Source organism: Pan paniscus, chromosome 9, assembly GCF_029289425.2.
Source record: "Pan paniscus chromosome 9, NHGRI_mPanPan1-v2.0_pri, whole genome shotgun sequence".
In the NCBI taxonomy this organism is placed as follows: Eukaryota; Metazoa; Chordata; class Mammalia; order Primates; family Hominidae; genus Pan; species Pan paniscus.
The window spans coordinates 83814966-83834561 of NC_073258.2; the positions used below are offsets into that span (position 1 = coordinate 83814966).

Here is a 19596-nt window from a genome sequence, read left to right on the forward strand (position 1 = left end):
CAGCTTGAGCCAGTTATTTGTCTGAAGAGCTGATGAAGGCACACACTGAGATACACTGATGGGTGGAGTCCTAGCACTCAGGCTGCTCACAGTCCAACAGGATACCAACATATAAGTAAATAAAGCAATGCGATCCAGAGTAGCAGCATCGAAGTAGCTATAAAGTGCAATAAGAGGCACAAAGAGGATAGTAGTCAGTTACCCAGCCCATGGGAGGGAGGCAAAGCAGTTCCTAACAAGAGGTGATACAAGACCTGAGCAGTGAAAGATGAACAGGAGTTTGCTAGGGAGAGAAAGGAGGAAGACAAACCATTCCAAGCTGACAGACAGCAGCACTATGTAAGCCACAACCCAATATACTGTGTACAAAATAAGGAAATGACAAATGTGTAATGTCTGGCACACAGTGTCAATAATAAATAACAATAAATAATAAATATTAGAGTTTTTCTGGCAGATTTATTTCTCTGATTATGTTTTTAAAGGTTGATCCTAAAATATATTTGCATTGTCTAAGCCTACACTAGCTAAGCAAGGGATGGGCATTCAAGATATCCTGGGAGGCAGGGGTCAGTCAGTTTGGAATTTAAAAATAAAGCACGTAAAAATAAATTCACAACATCAATTAGTGTTGACTGCACTTGTTAGATGTGTGTAAGCAAAGATGAGACTTGGTGCTGCTGCAGGCCTCTCAGATGCACAGATGAGTGTGACCCAAGGTTGCTTAATGAAATCACAGAAGGGTGGTTGGTAAGTGTAAATTCCCATCTCTTTTAAAGGGTTGTTGTTTTTTTAGAAATTAGACTACATAAAAAGGCAAACCACAGCCTGTTTTAGTCTGCACTGGTCACTGTCATCTAGAGCCAATTGTTCAAGAGGAAGGAAACACTCAACGCCAAGGAGAAGAGAGTCATCACCGCTGCTTTCCAAAATTGTTGTATGAGCTGCTCCCTCAAAGGAAGAGGCCATCAGTGCTCAGGAAGAGGCAGAGATTTCCGACAGTTTTAAAGGACAGTGTCTGCAGTGTGACCCACAGTTCAAGCTGCATAAAAATATAAATTCACTGACAAATGATAACAAGTACTTCCTTACTTTCCTATCTGCTGAATCACAGCCATTGTTTGGGTTGTAGTTCCTGGTTTAAATTGGATTATTCAATCACAATGATGCTGGCCAAACATGCTGGTCATATGCCATCAGGAAAACTTATCAAAAATATCATTTGTGCTGGGCACAGTGGCTCAGGCCTGTAATCCCAGAACTTTGGGAGGCTGAGTAGGAGGATCACTTGAGCCCAGGAATTCGAGACCAACCTGGGCAACCTGTAGAAACCCCATCTCTACAAAAAAATACAAAAATTAGCCAGGCATGATGGTCATACCTGTAGTCAAGCTACTCAGGAAGCTGAGATGGGAGAATTGATTGAGCCCGGGATGTCGAGGCTACAGTGAGCCATGATCACACCACTGCACTCCCACCTGGGAGTGAGACCCTGTCTCAACAACTACAAAAAATCCAGTTGTGTCAAGTCTTAAACATATAAACACACATACTTTTGCACTAATAAAATTTAATCTGTACCAAGGCACCTTTTAAAACCCTTTTTTCCCTCCTTCTGAAGACCACAAATGTTCTGATGTAGTGGAAAAAGAAGGGAATTTGCAGACAGACCTGACTTTCAGTGCCATCTTGGCCATTTATTAGCTACTTAACCAAGTTCATGGCTTTCAGCTTGTTTTCTCAAATGCAGAATGAAAAAAATAACACCTACCAGAGGAGTCTTGTAATGATTTAGTTGGATAATACATATGTGCAACTGCCCAGCAGCAAGGGCCTGCAGGAAGTAAGGGCTTGATTTATTACTAATATATTTTGCAAGGTATTACTAGCACACACCTCCCAGCTCAAACAATATATGTCATCAGTGCTCAATATTGTCATGTGAAAGAAAAAATATGATATAAAACTTCAGCAATTTGTTCTGAGTGGTCACTTAAGAAACCATGACTTGCAAAGTAAAATTACTTTTTTAATGGCAGCTATCTTGGAACAGATAACAGAAACAGGGTAGTGTCTTGGTGACAGTAAGAACCTCTTATACACCAAATATGATGTGGCCTGGTATATGACATGTTTCTCTTTTTCCTTTCTGTTCAGTTATAGTCACCAATGCTGTGACATGTGTAATATATATTTAATATACATTCCTCATTGTATAAATAACTGAGCTATGAGGAATGGTACATATTGCAGAAATATAACATGAGTGCTTTGGATATTTTATTTTTTAAATAACCTGTGACATCACTTTCATTGTTCCACATGCTGAAGATTATAAACCCACATCTCAAGGGACTATTTATTTCCCCTTAGATGGCAGAATAATACAACTACAATCATGGTCCAAACAGCCAGGCTTCTCATAAATGTGGTTAAGGAGACTAGCTTAAATTTTCAGTCTAATATCCTTTTAAATTATACACTTTATTAAATAGAAGAACGTATTTTTATTCTAAACAACATGTTAAAAATAAGACCAGTCTCCAGGCTTTTAAAGAAAACAAAATACTTAGGTACAGTTAATCAGATTTGACTCCCTAGTCTAAGAGCTGGTAGACTTTCAAAAGCAGAATGCAAGAGAGGGACATGCAAGGACCTTTCACTCTTCCAAGAGTGAAAGATGAATACATGGCAGTGACCAGTCCATGCAGCATGGATTAGAGACTTTTACACAAACTCTATAACTTATTCCAAGCCAAATTTTATACTCAAGCTGTTGGGAAAGCTTAAAATGGATAATTTGCTCATGGACTGAGCACCAAGCTTCAGGAGAGAAAGTTCTATAGTAGTGACTTCACTCCTGCCTCACCAAAGATGTATCTTCCTTTATTCCCTTGAATAGGACCTTTTTGTGATAGTCAATGGAGGTCTCTTAAAATCCTTCACTCAATGAATATATAGAGCTATCCAAAATAACTCATAGAGTTATTTTAGAAGTTTTCATAGTCCCCTTCTGATGCTAACATAGTTCCCATTAATTTAAATCTCTTCTTTCTGTAATACAAAGTCAAAGTCAGAAGAAAGTTCTGTATAATTGAAATCTCCATTATATTTTTGCTGTCCAAAATTACCCAACCTGGTGTTAGGAGCATTAAAATTCTGCTTATTCTTCAACTTTATTACTGTCTAATATGGGTTAATATCTCTAAATCAGCCATGAAATTCCTGAATTTTTTTAATTCTTAAATTTTTTGACAGGGTCTCATTCTGTCACCCATGCTGGAGTACAGTGGTGCAATCATAGCTCTCTGCAGCCTTGACCTCCTAGGCTCAAGTGATCCTCCTGCCTCAGCCTCCCAAGTAGCTGAGACCACAGGTGCACACCACCACGCCTGGCTAATTTTTGTATTTTTTTAAAGACAGGGTCTTGCTTTCTTGCTCATGCTAGTCTCAAACTCCTGGTCTCAAGTGATCCTCCTACCTCAGCCTCTCAAAGTGCTGGAATTACAGGTGTGAACCAACATGCTTGGTTGAACTACATGAATTAAATATAAGCCACGAATTGTAAAACCTTCTGTCTATTTCTGAAATATGAAGCAACATGGTACAAGGGCTGTGATGTTGACAGAGCCAGGTTTAAATCCTGGCTCTATCACTTATCAGCTGTGCAAACATGCATAAAGCACTTCAGCCTCTGAGCCCTTTTTCCTTTATAAAATTGTAGTAACTCCCTACAGCGTAAAAGATAAATATGCATTTATTCAGTGCCATCACAAGATGAATACAAAACAACCATACTCTGATCAACTGTGTTCTGTCCCACACCATCTCAACACCAAGCTATGCTCTTAAAGTCAATGAAAGCTACAGAGAAGGAATATCCACACCATGTGTATGTAAATGGAAATAATGACAATACTGACCTCACAGTGTTGGAAGCCCACCTCCAAGGTCATCATCTTTGACCCTCCCATCTCAGTCTTACTGACCTCTTTTCAGTTCCTCCAACACAGCCTGGTCTTTCCTACCTTAGGATCTTGTACATGATATACCTTCTACCTTGACAGAAATCTTTATCACCTCCCTTCTTCTAGTTCACTCCTAATCATCTTTCTGGTCTCTCCTTTAACATCATTGCCATCTATAGGATTCCCTAATACTCCAGACTTAGGACCCCATTATAGACATCTCATACTTCCTTAAAGCATACATCACACCTATAATTACTTGTGACTATCTTCTTTCTCACTAAACTGTAAGCTGCACGAGGCCTATGTTTGCTCTCCATTTATCCCCAGCTATTAACTCGGAGTATGGCACAAAGGAAGAGTTCAACAAATATTTTTAAATGAATGTATGACTGTGCTGTTTTACTGTGTAACTGTTAGATATTATATCAACTATCATAGAGTGATACTTCATTGTTATCTGTTGGAGCTCAGAAAACAATACACCAAAGTATTGATACTATGTCAACTATCATAGAGGGATACTTGCTGTTATCAAAGTATTGTTCCTTGGGAGTACTTTGAACTGAAGAACACTGGAAGAGTCTCAGAAGCAAAGTCTCTTTCCCTCTTCTGTCTTTCTCTCTCCTGCTCCTCTTTCTCCCCCAAGGCAGGTCATAGAAACTAGGACCCTTCTTCTCGAAAGCCAGCCATGAAGCCTAAAAATATTAAATCTAACCTTCCCCTTCCTTTCTGTATAGGAGCTGGCTACAAAGAAATTATCTGACCTACCTTGTCCCATAGTTGAGCTTAAGATCTTCATTCCAAAAGGGGTCTGACACTACATCCAGGAGGAAGGAATGCCACACAGAGACCAAGAAGAATCAGAACAGATAGACCTTGCTGAGTTTCCCCATTCAGACTATTACCACTAGGATCTTTCCCTTTTTGTTCCATCACTTTTCTACAGGACTGTCCATTCTTCATCAAACGTAAGCCTAAAAATGAAGAGTTTCCCCTGAGTTTTTTGGGTCTTCATTTCTGAAGACTCCCATATCACATAAAACTGTGCTTAAATACACTTGTTATGCTTTTCTCTTGTTAAACTGTATTTTATTATAGGAGCATTGACCATGACCCTTATGATGGGTGAGAAAAAGTATCGCACCTTTCTGCCCATACATACCGTACAACCAAATTGCAGGGCTGCTCAGAGAAAGCTTCTAAGGAAATCTGCCTTTAACAAATCTGTTTTCTCCTAACCCGTGTGGTCAATCTGCACCATATGAGCAGCAGGAAAGACAGCATCGTGGGCTTGACAGAGACACAGCTGCTGCTTCTCTCCAGCCGCAGCACCACAGGGCAACCTGAACTAACATGTATGCCATAGAAAGTAAGGATTTACAAATATACACAGTTAACTGGCTTCCACTTGCAAATGAAAAACCGAAATCATAAAAAGCTTACTTTAACACTCTAATAATAAATACAGGTGGTACACAATCACCACAGAAGTAGCCTGTAAGGAGACATTCCTCTTGTTGTGTTCATTCTCCATCCCAGCCCTCGCCCATACACAAAACAAAGAAAAAACAAGAAATGCAGCATTCCCTCCCTTAATCCTTTCTCTGTAGATATGTTGGGAGAAGGAAAAGCACAAACTTCTAGCCACAGCTTCCAGACCCCAAAATAAGAAAATTAAAACAGGTAGGTCTGTCTTTATCTGACATTCTATCGTGCTCTCCAAAGGATGTGAGACAGCTAGGATCCAAGTTTCCTTAACCTTCCCCTCCTCCATATACACACACCTTCCTTACCTCAGTGTGTAGAAAAATGGGAGAGAAGGAGGGAGAAAGATACAGATTCATCAGATTTGTGAAAACAATACTCTAGGAAAAACAATGTCACATGTGCTATGGAGGAGTATGGATGTTTACAAGACAGGATTCCTGCTTTAAATGTAGAATAAGAGAGGAGTATAAAAGATTATATATAATACAAGGCTAGAATAAGACATGTGCCATAAAAGTACAAAAAAAGATTTGACCAATCACACACTGTCCAGGAGATTTAAAAATGGGCTGGGTGCAGTGGCTCCCACCTGTAATCCCAACACTTTGTGAGGTACAGGTGGAAAGATCACTTGAGGCCAGAAGTTCAAGACCAGCCTGGGCAACATAGCAAGACTCCATTTCTTTTTTTAAAAAAAAATAGCCAGGCATGGTGGCACATGCCTTTAGTCTCAGCTACTCAAGAGCCTGAGGCAGGAGGTTCACCTGAGCCCAGGATTTTGAGGCCAAGTCTGCAGTGAGCTATGATCACAGCACTGCACTCCAGCCTGGGTGACAGAGCAAGACTCTGTCTCAAAAAAAAACCAACAAAATAAAAAAGAGGAAGAAGAAGAAGGAGAAGGAGGAGGGAGGGAGGAAGGAGGGGTAGGAAGAGAAAGAAAGAAGAGGAAGAGGAAGCGAGAAGGAGAAGGATGACAGCTCCTGGAGGAGGCAGATGCAGAAGCAGCAGAGGAAGCTGCAGAAGCAGCAGCAGAAGACGCAGCAGCAGGAGCAGCAGAAGCAGAAGAAAAAAAACAGCTCCTGGAGGAGGCAGTGTTAGAGGCAGGGGTTAAAAAATGGAATGGGATTGATAAAAGAGGTAAGGCCCATGGGAGAGAGAGATTCCAGGTAAAGGGAACAATGTGGATTAACGCATAGACAGGAAAGGAATGGGCATATGTGGTGAATAGATAAGCAAAATGGAAAGGCAGTTAGGGCCATAGATTGAAAGGCCTTAAATGCTACAGGATTTTGTTCTTAATAAAGCAAACAATAAAGAGTTGCAGTTTCTGAAAAGAACAGTGATTCAACTGGAGGAGAGGTGATTTATGTGACAACCCATGGGAGCTGTACCGGAGGGGGAAACTGCAGGAAGCTAGGAAGACCAACTGGTTTACTCTTCTAGTAGTCAGGGGAGGTGGTAATAGGGGCTGCAAAAAGGGGCTGTAATCACTCCCTTGCATGCAATTCTCACTACCCAGGCCTCTCTCACCTTTTTGTTCTCACTTGGCAAAAGTGCAATTCACCAACTCCACAGCCATACCCAAGAAACTGAATGTAGCTAGAGAAACATACAGCCACATGAAACGGCCTTACTAACTTCCATAACAGTTACATCAAATGGCCTTACAAAGTTAGAAAAGCTGCCCTGCAATCAAACCATATGCCCCTAGTGCATTTACTTTCCTTCTCTGCTAGAGGAGCATCTCTGTTCTCTCCCTTTCTCACTCTCGGCTGGTGACCTTCCATCTTATTTTGCTGGGAAAAGAGAAGCGTTCTGAAAAACAGCACACAAGCTCTCACTACCATACCACCTTCTTACCTTCATCTGTGCCTATATGATGTGCCTAACCCAGTTTGACTACGGTCAAACTGTTCATGCTCTTGTTTTTTCATTAGATCCCATTTCCTCTTGCCTAAGATATCCCATTACCAATTCTATTTCTTTCTTGTTCCGTCACTTTCTCACTCTCTCGGCTCATTTCCCTTAGCATACATTCGATTATTTCTCCCATCTTAAAAATGGGAACCCTCTCCCCCTCCATCTACCACACCATATTTCTGCTCCCCTTCACAGCAAAATTCCCCAAAAGATTACCACACTCGTGGTCTCAATTCAGCTTCTCCCATTCTCTCTTGCATCCACTCCAATGAGGCTTTCGCCTCCACTCACCCTCTGAGGAAATTGCTGTCAAGGTCACCATAACCTCCACATTGCTAAATCAAGTGACCAATTCCCAGTCATTTATTTAGGCACTACTGGTTACCTTCTTATGGAAATGCTTTTTTCATTAAGTAATCAGGGTATCACACCCTCCTGGTTTTCCTCCTCCAACTGTTCCTTCTCAGTCTCCTTAACTGGTTCCCCATTTCCCTGACTTCTAAATATGCAGTGTTGAGAAGATCATCTTTAAAAGAAAAGATCATCTTCACTAACTCCTTTGTTGCTCTCTTCCAATCTCATGGTTTTACATACCATCTGTATACTAACAGCTTCAAATTTGTATTACTTGCCCCACCTTTCTTCTAAATTCTTGACACAATACCATTTCGGAAACCAAGGTCCTCTTCTCCTTCCTTCCCCAAACCTACTCCTTCTGCAGCTTTCCCCTTCTTGGTAAATGACAACTCCTACCTTCTAACTGCTCAGGCCAAAAACCTTGGAGTCATCTTCAATTCTTTATCTCACAACCTACACCTAATTCATCAACTATACCTCTCAGCTACACCTTCAAAAATATCCAGAATCTGAGCACTTCTCAGCCTCCACCACTACCACACTAATCCAAGCCACCATCGTCTCTAATCTGAAATTTTGCAACAACCTGGTCTTTCTGTTTTCCCCCTTTCCCCTACATAGTCTATTCTCAACACAATAGCCAAAGTGTTTCTTAAGATTTATTAATCAGAGTCATTCTTCTGCCCCTAAAGCTCCAAAGGCTTCTCATCTCATTCTGATTTACGGCCAAATTCCTTACAATGGCCCAGATGTCCCCGCATTATCTGGCTCCCTGAACCTCCTTTCTGTCCTCCTCTAGTACTCTCTCCCTGGGGCATGTCCCTCCAGACATACCATCCTCCCTACAGTTCCTCCCACTGAGCACACACCTACCTCAGGGTTTTTGCACTTGACCTTCCCTGCCTAGACATTCCCTGTGCCTAGAATGTTTTTCCCCATGCCTAGAATGCTCTTTCCCCAGTGCCTCGAATATAGTAGGCACCTAATAAAAAATTAGGTAAATGAATTTAGACAGACATTGAACATTCATTTTCTATTTTGCTTTTTTCATTTATTATTAATGCATAAACATTTTATCACATTGTCAGAATACTTTAAGACCATAATTTTTTGGGCTAACAATATTCCATTTTATAGACATACCACAAGTTATTTACAATTTGGGACTGAAAAACCAGGATATTTACAAATGGGATATTTTGGATGTTTCTTCCTTTGATATTTCTGAACTTCACTTCACTTTTAGAAGTGAATCTACTAGTGAGAATATGTACCTCACAGGATTGTTGTAAAGCTGAATATGAACTAATAAGTGGACACAGAGACATCAGTTTTGTTACTACTGCTTAGATTACAGAGACATCATGATGTCAGTGAAAGATCATAGATCTTGAAAGAAACAGATAAAAAACATGACTCACAATATTGTCCTTTAATAGCTTAAGACACTTAACCTCTATGAGTTTCAATTAAACCATCTATTTCAAAAAGCGATTATATTAATAATAATTAAAAAGAGATGTAAAAGAGTTTAGCATAATATTGAGCTCAGAGTAGATAATCAATAAATGTTCATTCATTCACTTCTCATAAACAATACCTAGGGTTTTTAAAATTGTGAACCAGAAAGAAAAAAATATTTTTATAAATTATCCCATTACATACATATTGTTAAATAGATAATAAAAATTTTCAATACAGAATTATTCTTTTTAATTAACAATTACTCAACACTTACCAAAGCACACTTAAGATTACAAAAATCTATATATCAATTTTGTTTCTTTTATTATAATAAAGCTAGGCAAAACAATTATTTTTAATTACTGAATGATGGTATCAATAAATAAGTTCCTTTTTATCATGTGCTTTAATGTACACACACAACAGGTCAGTAAACTATTATAATGATGACAAGTTAAGCAAGAAAACATTTTAAAAATTCGCCTCACTTCAGGGCTATTTCTTGAAGCAATCTGTGTGTTGGAGTCAGATGAATGCCAAGACATTACAAAATTTTCAGTGTTTTCCATGTTGTTTCGATATAAGTTTGAGTATATGCAATTGGAATGGTCAACAAGTACAATTTGAACTCCTTCAGGATATAGTCATCTATGCCTGGCCAGGACCTAGCCCAGTGCCTGACATACAAAAGACACCAGATCAGCACTGAGTAGGTAGGTAGGTGGGTGGGTAAGTGACTGATTGAGTATGGTAGTCATTAGTGCTGTCTGTCTAGGCACTACAAAGCCAATACTTTTTGTCTCCCTACCCTGTGATTGGGTACAGTCATTTAACCAGTTCTAGCCAAGGAATTGTGAGAAGAAGTGACATAAGTAATTTCCATTTTGGAGCATTCATATGAGATCTTCCATGTTCTTTTTCCACTGCTAAGTGTTCATGAAAGCATATGCTAAAAAGGAAACCCCGATCAGCCACTTAGTCTCTGAGTGAAAGCAGGAGCACAGCCCCCTGCTCATTCAATTGGAAGTTTATGACAGTAAGGGTCATACATTTTGTTAGGTTAAGTGACCGAAATTCATAAATTTTACTATAGCAGCAAAACCTAACTTATCCTGAATAATACAAGCAAGGTAATGGCATTCATTTCAGCACTAGAAATTAATCAGAGTTTAATTTCAGAAAAAAAAAATGGTACAGATAAGTAGTATAGCTCAGTATAATAATTTAACCTGTCTATATGATAGTTCTCTTGCTCGCCGAGTTTGATGGCTCCTGCCTGTAATCCTAGCACTTTGGGAGACCAAGGTAAGAGGATTGCTTGAGGACAAGAGTTCAAGACCAGCCTGGGCAACATAACGAGATCCCATCTCTACAAAAAGATTAAAAAATTAGCCAGGCATTGTGGTGTACACCTGTAGTCCCAGCTACCCGGGATGCTGAGGTGGGAGGATCACTTGAGCCCATAGGTTCAAGGCTCTAGTGAGCTATGATCACATGGCTTCACTCCAGCCTGAGTGACAGAGCAAGATCCTGTCTAAAAACAAACAAACAAAAAGGATAGTTCTCTTGCCTACAAAATGGAATAATAGCATCTACCTCATAGAACAGTAATAGGGATTAATTAAGTGAATGTCTATTAAGTACTTAGGATAATATTTACGGTATTTGAAGCTTTCAATAAAAGGTAGTAAATTACTATCATTAATAATGCATTAGACACATTTACACTACATATGTAATTTTACTTTCATCTCTTACTCCTTATTCATTTTAATTTATGGTCAATTTTTTCAATTCATAATATCTTTATTAAGAAGTACCATATCCTGTCAGAACCATATAAAAAAATAAAAAGAAGTACCATCCAAGGCACTAGGAATGAAGACAAGTAAGATCTACCATCAAGGTATTCTCCTTACCTATGATTCTCCTTTCTTCTCCAATAGACCCACAACCAAGCAAACTTTAAAATCATAAACACAATGTTTTATTATAATATAAATCAACTATGCAATATTATAAATATTGTACCAATTGAAGAGGTGATTACCTTTTAATTTAAAAACTCTTTATATGTTATGGGTCTGTGTCTTATTCAAAGTCAAGATAGTAAAGTTGTTTAGGTCCAATTCATCAAAGGCAATTAATGTTATGGCAAAAAACAAAACTTGTACCCACATTCCCACTGTTCCTAACGCAGTGCCCTATAAACAGGAGGCACTCAGTGAACAGAATTATAGGTAAATCAGAGGTCAGCAGATCCAATCCATTTATCTTACAAATTAGTAAAATGAGATCTAGAGGGTTAGGCAACTTGCCCAAAAGTATGATGTGATTTAGTGGCAGGGCTGATCCTAGAACCCAAACTTTGAAAATGTTTTAAAAGTCTAAATTCTCTAAAGCACAAAGTTCCTGCAGTATGCTGACAGAGGAATATAAACAAGTCAGTGAAAAACCTAAAGTTAATTTTTATTGAAATTAGATTTTAGCATTAGCTAGTAAGAAATTTAAAACTCAGCTATCAGAAAGACAGTGTTAGATTTACTATTGTTATCAAGAGAAGGTACTTCCAAAAACCTAAAAGGGTAAATTCATTACCATATTTCCCCCCAACACTTTATCAACACTTAAAATAGCATAGAAAGAAAAATAGAAATAGTTTCATATGCTTCTTTTTATGTACAGAATCTTGTGTGAAAAGAATGATTTTAAGCAAGAAAAAAGGTTAATTCCTAGGCCACAAGTCTATTAAAGTATTGATTATTTTAATCCTATTGATTTTTAAAAAGTGAAGGGGTTAATTAAAGCCATGCACATTAGGAAACTGCAAGATAAAAATAATGTTTATCATTTATTGTTTACTAACTGTTATGCACTGTGCTAAATATGCACTTTACACATACCACCTCTTTTTACAACAAACTTATGGGATAGGTAATATAATTATCTCCATTTTGCTGATTATGAAAATAGGGGCTGCCTCTGAGTAACTTACTCAGGTAGTGGCAGAAACAGAACTTGCTCTCAAACCTGTTTGCCTCTAAATGGTATGCTTTAGGTTTTGTTGTAGTTGTTTTTTATTTTTTGTAGAGACAGGGTCTCACTATGTTGCCCAACCTGGTCTCTAGCTCCTGCCCTCAAGTGATCCTCCTAGCCTCTCAAAATGCTAGGATTACAGGTGTGAGCCACCACACCCAGCACTAAAAGCTGTGCTTTTAACCACCCTCCTGTTCAAGCTCTATCAAGTTCCTGACCCTCTATAATTTAGATCAAGGTCAATCCATCATATCTAAGGGGAAGGCTACATGATCTCTAAGGCCCCTTCTAAAAATGATTCTGTGTCACCAAACACATAAATCAGTTCTGAATTCACACAATATTTCTGACAGGACACTCCAGGCCTAAGGGAAAGTCCCTCAATAGATGAACAGATAAGAAGAGGAGAAAGGGGAAGAAAAATTTAAAGGAGGAGGAGAAAGATCTTTATCAACATGCCCTACAAGGTGCCTAACATAGCTAGACATAACATTTTACTAGACATCAGGGCCACTGTGACAAAGGTGGGAAAGGGGAACCTAGAACAGGAATTGAAAGTGGAACTATAAAGGATGTACATAAATTTAAATAGCTTAGCCCACTGATGTGATCCCCTCACAGCAAATGAGGAAGGAGCTGCAGAAGTCAGTGACCATGAGCTCAATGCTGGGCCAACACACAGACTTGTAACAGAAACAATGATCAGCAGTTAAATAGGAATAGCTGGGTACTAAGTTTTCAGAAGAGGCATTACCACTATTGTCATGCATTTGGATGAGAGTGTATTTTCAGGACAGAGTTGTGAAGGAACTAGCACTTGTTCCATCAAGTTGTTTAAATTCCTACCATGTTTTATGCACCATCCATGTGGCTTTCATTTGTTACGACACTGAACTCTGACAACAACCTTGGTGGATGTGATGATTAATTTTATATGCCAACTTTATAGGCCATGGTGCCTGGCTATTTAGTCAAATATCATTCTAGATGTTTTTGTGAAGGTATTTTTTGGATGAGATTAACATTTATATCAGCGGACTTTAAATCAGTGGACTTTACCCTCCATAATTTGGGTGGGCCTTATCTAATCAGTTTAAGGCCTTAATAGAACAAAGTTTGACTTCCCCTCACTTTGGGAGGCCAAGGCGGGTGGATCACTTGAGGTCAGGAATTCAAGACCAGCCTGCCCAACATGGTAAAACCCTGTCTGTATTTTAAAAACTGCAAAAATTAGCCAGGCGTGGTGGCGGGCACCTGTAATCCTAGCTACTCGGGAGGCTAAGGCAGGGGAATCACTTGAACCCAGGAGGCAGACGTTGCAGTGAGCCGAGATCTCACCACTGCACCCCAGCCTGGGCAACAGAGCGAGACTCCAACTCAAAAAAAAAAAAGACTGACTTCCCCTAAGCAAGAAGAAATTCTGCCAGCAGAATGCCTGTGCATCCAAACTGCAACTCTTCCCTGGGTTTCCAGCCTCCAACCTACCCTGAAGATTTTGGACTTACTAAGCTTCCACAATTGCATGAGCCAATTCCTTAATAAAAATCTCTCTTGTAGAGAGAGAAACACACAGACACACACCCTAATACAATAGATATTGCTCCCAATTTTACCACTGAGAAAAATGATGGCCTGACAGGACCCATTCTCCCTCTTCACTACATCACACACTAAAATGTGTGATTCGGGACTCGCATTCTAGCCTGAGGGGCTCAGGTGGGAGGTACAAGGTAATAAGCATGCAACATTGTAACCACAAGCCACATATTCCAGAGAGCCCTTTATGACACTGATACCACACATACTACACATGTACCCAGAGCCTTGATGTGCCCAAGTGATGTACTATCCTCTCTCTGGTCTTCTAATTCAGTTATTTCAGGTAAAAGAAATCAAATAGTCCTATCTAACTCAATATTTGAAGACCTTGAAAAAGGAGGAAAAAATAATTAGTAAAGAATTAAAGTAAAAGATAAAAAGAAAAAGAAAAAATGATTTGTGACAATTAAATGATGGTAGCCTTTGCTTTGTTTAGGTTCTTTTTGAATAATCATGCATTCACTCTTTCAACAACTATTTATTTTGTGCTTTACACTTTTTTATAGGCTCTTCTAGGTATTGTAGAGTACTAACGAGCTGGAGGGACACATACAATATAGTAAATGTGCAGGATGAAAAAAGACCAACTAAATTTCCTTAAAGAAGTCAAAGATTCGCAGAAGAGGTGAGGCATTTCTGCTGGAATAGAATTATGAGTTTAAATAGTGGAGAAGAGGGATGGTATTCCAGACAGAATTTCTGACACAGTAAAAGTCACTTGAGTCTGTTAGGTTGCTAAAAGTGGGAGCTGGGATGGGGAATTATGGCAGAATATAAAGTTGGAACGACCAGCTAGGGTTACATAGTAAGGAACAATGGATTCCCATGCCAAGGTGTTTGGCCTTTATCCTGCAATCAGAGTTATGAAGAATTTCTAAGCAGGGGAGGGATAAGACCATGGGCTAAGCCTTTTTAGAGACCACTCCATAAAACCACATCCTTTATATACATAGAAGGACAGCTGGGTCCAGCTTGGTCACTGGGGCAGATATAACCACAGGTAAATCATTATAAAGTTTAATAAAAATTAAACCTTGAATAAAAAACTAAGCCTTACAGTTTTAATAAGTTTATTACTAGAAGGCATCAAAGTATTTCATGTGCTCTAACTTAAAAAATTAAAGTTGAGTTCACACATAGTCCTAACTAAAAATCAATGGTTCAGAAATTGGCAACTAGTATAATTATGCAATAAATACATATGTAAAAGTTTTCCTCAGAAAATGAAATAAAACTCAATTGGAATTGACAGAAGAAAAATTATTATTATGGTAATAAATACATACGTGGAATCTGTATCCTAAAATATAAATTAAATATAAGCCAGTGGACAAAATGTGGCTGAGTAAAGCTGGACTTTGCATATCATCAAAAATGGAAAAAGAAACAGTGTTGAATTATATTTCTAAGGAGTGTAGTGGCCAAGAAAAGAATCTACAATCAAGGAACATAAATTAGGAACTAAGGTACTAACAACTCATTTGTTCCCTTCCACCCTTTCATTCTTTCACTCTCTTCTTTTCTGCTGATAGTTCTCTTTTTCATCAATCCCAATGGGATTTTAGAGATCTTCCATTCCAATAGTCCTCCCCCCCCATTTTACTTTAGCAGTTGAGTTCTGCAAATAGTTGTATATAAAATCCCAGCATATAAAACAGGTAAAAGCTGAAAGAGATCCAAGAGAGGGTACTAGAGCACCTAATTTGGCCTCCACTTCAGCCTTCATCCACTTTCCCTCTGAAACAGCTCCCCAAAGAGCCCTTAATTTTCCTCAGTAAAGTGTAAAACACATTGGTCCTTGTCCCAACCCTCCTAATTTACAAATGAGGGAATTATGCCCTACAGAATTAATTTAAGGGAGTTGCCTGAGAAAAAAGATTATTTCCTAGTACCCCTGCTAAAATTAAAATGTTTTCTCTTCCTCATAAACTTGAACACAAATGTCTGGGTTAAAAATTGTTTCTTGGCTGGGGACACAGTGGCACACGCCTGCAATCCCAGCCCTTTGGGAGGCCAAGACAGGGGCATCGCTTGAGCCCAGGAGTTCAAGACCAGCCTAGGCAAGATGACAAAATCCCATCTCTATTTTTAAAAATAAAAAAATTTTAAAATTATTTCTAAGTTATTCTGGAAGTCTATGACATCCCTCTACCACAAATTCCCATTCCAAATTCACATAAGGGCTGGGCTCGGTGGCTCACGCCTGTAATCCCAACACTTTGGGAGGCTGATGCAGAAGGATTATTGAGCCCACAAGTTCAAGACTAGCCTGGGCAACATAGTGAGCCTTGTCTCTACACAATTAACAACAACAAAATTTCACATAGGTCTATAACCACATATTATATGAGTGCCTACTTGAAGCCAGATACTCTGCTAAGAGTACGTTATCTGCTCTCATTCAACCATCACCACAAACCCCAAGAGATCAAGGAACTAGGCTCACAGAAGTACTGTAACCTGCCCAAGGTCACAGAGCTAGCAGGGTGGAATCCGGTTCTATCTGACTCCTAAAGCCAAGCTTCAGACCCTTGCACTCTTTCTAATCCCAACCTTTTCCAAATCTTTTCCTATTTTTACACAGGCTTTCAGAAATGCTGAACTGTAAGGATTACTTGTCATTTCACAGAGGATGTACTTTTCCATCAAGACCTGTGGGGGAATGCCTCATGCTGCAGCCAAGCACAAAGGCATCAAGCCCAAAAACCTCTAATTTCACGTTACAGACCATAGAAAGGCGAATCCCCACCCCCACCACAAACTCCTACAACTCCTTTTACAAGCATAGGCTACATACATTCAGTCTTATGGGGAATAGGGACTGTCAACAATTCTTAATAATAGGGCTACAAAATCAGCTCTGAGCTGACCCCTTATGAGAGGCTGGCTTTTAGGATGGATAATTATCCAATATTTTCTAATAGGTAAAGATATTAAAATTTGTATTTAGGGCTGCCTTGGGGCAAAGGATGACTATCACCGCAGACTAGGTACCAGAGCTGGCATTTAATAATTTGAATTTGAGGGAAGGTCAAGGGAGTTCGGATTGGGGCACCCTCTGGGAGCAGAGGGAGTTGAAGTGACTGTCGTGTCCAATTACAGAAAAGCCTGAATCAAGAGTATGCAGCCAAAACTACTACCAAATTATTGGTAATGGGAGGAGAAAATTTAAACAGAACTGGGATTTGGGACCACCTTCTGGAAGATGTTAGCCAAAAACCGAACAGATCCTAGGCATCAAGGGGTGTGAATTTCGAGGTAGGCTCCGTTGCCCGGGCTCTGAGGGTCAGGGTTCCCGGCGGTTGGGCCTGGGACGGCGAAGCCCCCGCGCCCCCTTACCTTCTGTTGGAAGTAGAGAACCGAATAGTTCTTGGCTACAGCCGGGAGGGATGTGGGGTTGGTTGGCAAGTGTAGGCTGCCGAGGGCCCTTAAGGCCGGCCGGAGGGCTATGGTGGCCCAGGGCGCCAGAAAAGACAGAAGCAGGAGCAGGAGGGCTCGGCGGCCCATGGCTCAGGCTGGAGACTGCAGTGCGGGTGGGAGGGCGAAAAGGAGGCCAGCAGAAGCGCACAGGCTAAGCCCTGCCCAGCCTGCAGCTCCGCCCGCCGCAAAACAGCTCCTCCCAGGGGAAACCCAAAGCCAGCCAGCTCCTCAGAGACGCCGCCCAAGCCAGGTCACCACAGCCACTCCGCCCCCATCCCCGAGGACACCGCCTCCACTCCACTTTCCTCTCGTGCCATCTGCTCCTTAGCACTCACCTTCATTGCAGTCACACCCCAAGTCTGCCCTTATCATGCTAGGGCCTCTTCCTACCTCATCGCTGTAGCCCATGCTTTATCTATAGCGCCCCCGAAGCCCACCTGTCCTTCAGGTCACCCAATATCCCTACCATTATTATCACCACCAAACCCTGCCCTGGCCGCCCCAATTCCATTGCGACACCTCCTGCCTTCCGCAAATCCTACATAATGGCAATAACAGCTACCATGACAATTTATTGAAGGTTCACTACAGGCCAGTGTATCACGAGGCAGGAAGGCACACGCATCATCTCCTCTAACTAAATCGTCACAGCAATCTTGTGCGTCGTATATGATTGTTATTCCCATCTACAGATGTGGAAACTGAGGCTCAGAGAGGTGCGGGAACTTGCACTAGATCACTCAGCAGTGAGCGGAGCACGTCGTCGCAGACCGCTGGGTCCAGGTCCAAAGACTGTGCTCCTTGCACCCACCTCCATCATGGAGCCTAACCACTCCCTATGATACTCCGTTCTTGGGTCACCCCAAAACTGTGTTGCTCGCACAACCCATCCATTACACAGGTCGCCCCGGGTCCACATCGCCCCTAAATCCCGCCAGGTCCCGGTCCCTTCTTTCAAATAACGCCCCCTTTCTTCTCCGACACCCGAAAACCCACTCCGCGCTCCACCCCCCTCCTGCCTCCTGCCACCGCCCCCTTCCTCCCTCCGCCCGTGGGTAGTGCTAGCCCCTAGGACAGCGCCGGGTCTGGCTTCCAAAGCTCCCTCAACCCTCTTCACCCAGCTTCCATTCCCTCTTTCAGTCACCCCGCCAGACCCCAGGGCGCTGCGGCTCACTCCACACTTCCCCGGGATCCCTACGCCCAGGAGGCTCAGCGAAGCTCCAAATCCAATTTTACGGACTGTACTACTGATCCACCTGTCGGGGAGAAAGACTCTACCCGCAGTTTGACGAAAATGGTCGTTCCCAGATGCTTGTAGGATTTCCTCGCTAAGCTCCACCCTCTGCGGCGCCTTCTTCTGATTGCCTCTGAGTAATCAGAGCCAAAGCGTTACTTCCGGCGGAAAAGGACGCGGGAGATTCGATTGGAAGGCTGCCGGCGTGCTACTGAGTTCGGCCGGTCCGAGTCACTGTGCGTCGCCTGGGCCCGTTCCTGGTCTTCTCCCCCAGGTGAGCTGGGTGAAGGGGTTCTCGGGAAGCCCAAGAGCCGGAGACTCCTAAGGAGGCTCTTAACTTCATTATGAATGAGACCCACCCAGAGCCCGGCGCTTGTTTTTTCACAAGTGGTTCTCTGTAAACGGGCAGCCATGAGGGTAACAGAATATAAACGTCAGTTATTTTATTTTAGACTCAGTGCTTTTGCAATCACCTAACGAACGTTTATTGAACACTTACAGTGCCATCGAGCTAGACTCGGAGTGAGCTTTTAGAATCGGAAATAGAGAGGAAAAGGCGCGACTCTTGCTTCTGTAATGTGCAAATACGTATTCAGCGGGCCACTGTGCAGAGTAGTACGTGCTGAAAGGGGATCTTCCAAAATGCTATGATGGCTTAGAAGGAACATACTTTAACCGAGCCATGTGCTTAAACCAGAGCTTGAAAGTTTTCTTCCTTTTCACATCCTGCCAGTCCCTACCAGCCTCTTGAATATCTCATCTGTTCACTTCTCTCCGTTTTTTACTGACGTTATTTTGGTTCGACCCTATGACTGCTACATAGCTGTGATAGTAACCCCCCCTCCCCCCCCGCCCCAGCTGGTTCTCCTGCTTTCAATCTTGCTACCTTCCAGTCCAGTCTCCGCATTGCTGGGCTGATAAAGTTCATATTTGACCGAGGCACTCCCCATTGAAAACCTTTCAGTCGCTCCTATTTGCCCTCAGGTTTAAGCCCAAAGTCTTTAACATGACTTGCAGACTCTTTCCTATCTGACTTTCGCCTGGCTCTTCAGCCCTAGTGGTTTTCCACCGCTCCAGCCATATAGAATGTCTTTTGTGTTCCTGAAG

At 41.3% G+C, this 19596-nt stretch overlaps 2 protein-coding genes across 10 annotated transcripts in view; one reads left to right on the forward strand and one right to left on the reverse strand.

Moving 5' to 3' along the window:
* The window catches only part of PRCP (prolylcarboxypeptidase), a 77153-nt gene extending 58524 nt beyond the window's left edge, over window positions 1-18629 (reverse strand). Inside the window, exon 1 of one of the 6 annotated variants that reach the window (XM_055093771.1) lies at window positions 18534-18629. Coding sequence is in view for 2 of the 6 variants with exons in the window: in XM_003821984.6 (XP_003822032.1) it covers window positions 17175-17342 (168 nt within the window). In the remaining 4 variants the exon portion in view is untranslated. Of the gene's footprint in view, window positions 1-17174; window positions 17499-18399 lie in introns of those variants that run through there. The other 5 variants (XM_055093773.2, XM_055093772.2, XM_034933453.2 and 2 more) reach the window with 5 other exon arrangements.
* The window catches only part of DDIAS (DNA damage induced apoptosis suppressor), a 36311-nt gene continuing 33561 nt past the window's right edge, over window positions 16847-19596 (forward strand). Inside the window, exons 1-2 of one of the 4 annotated variants that reach the window (XM_057299339.2) lie at window positions 16847-17093; window positions 18396-18763. The gene's annotated coding sequence lies outside the window, so the exon portion shown is untranslated. Of the gene's footprint in view, window positions 17094-17179; window positions 17506-18395; window positions 18764-19596 lie in introns of those variants that run through there. The other 3 variants (XM_008975468.5, XM_008975466.4, XM_055093767.2) reach the window with 3 other exon arrangements.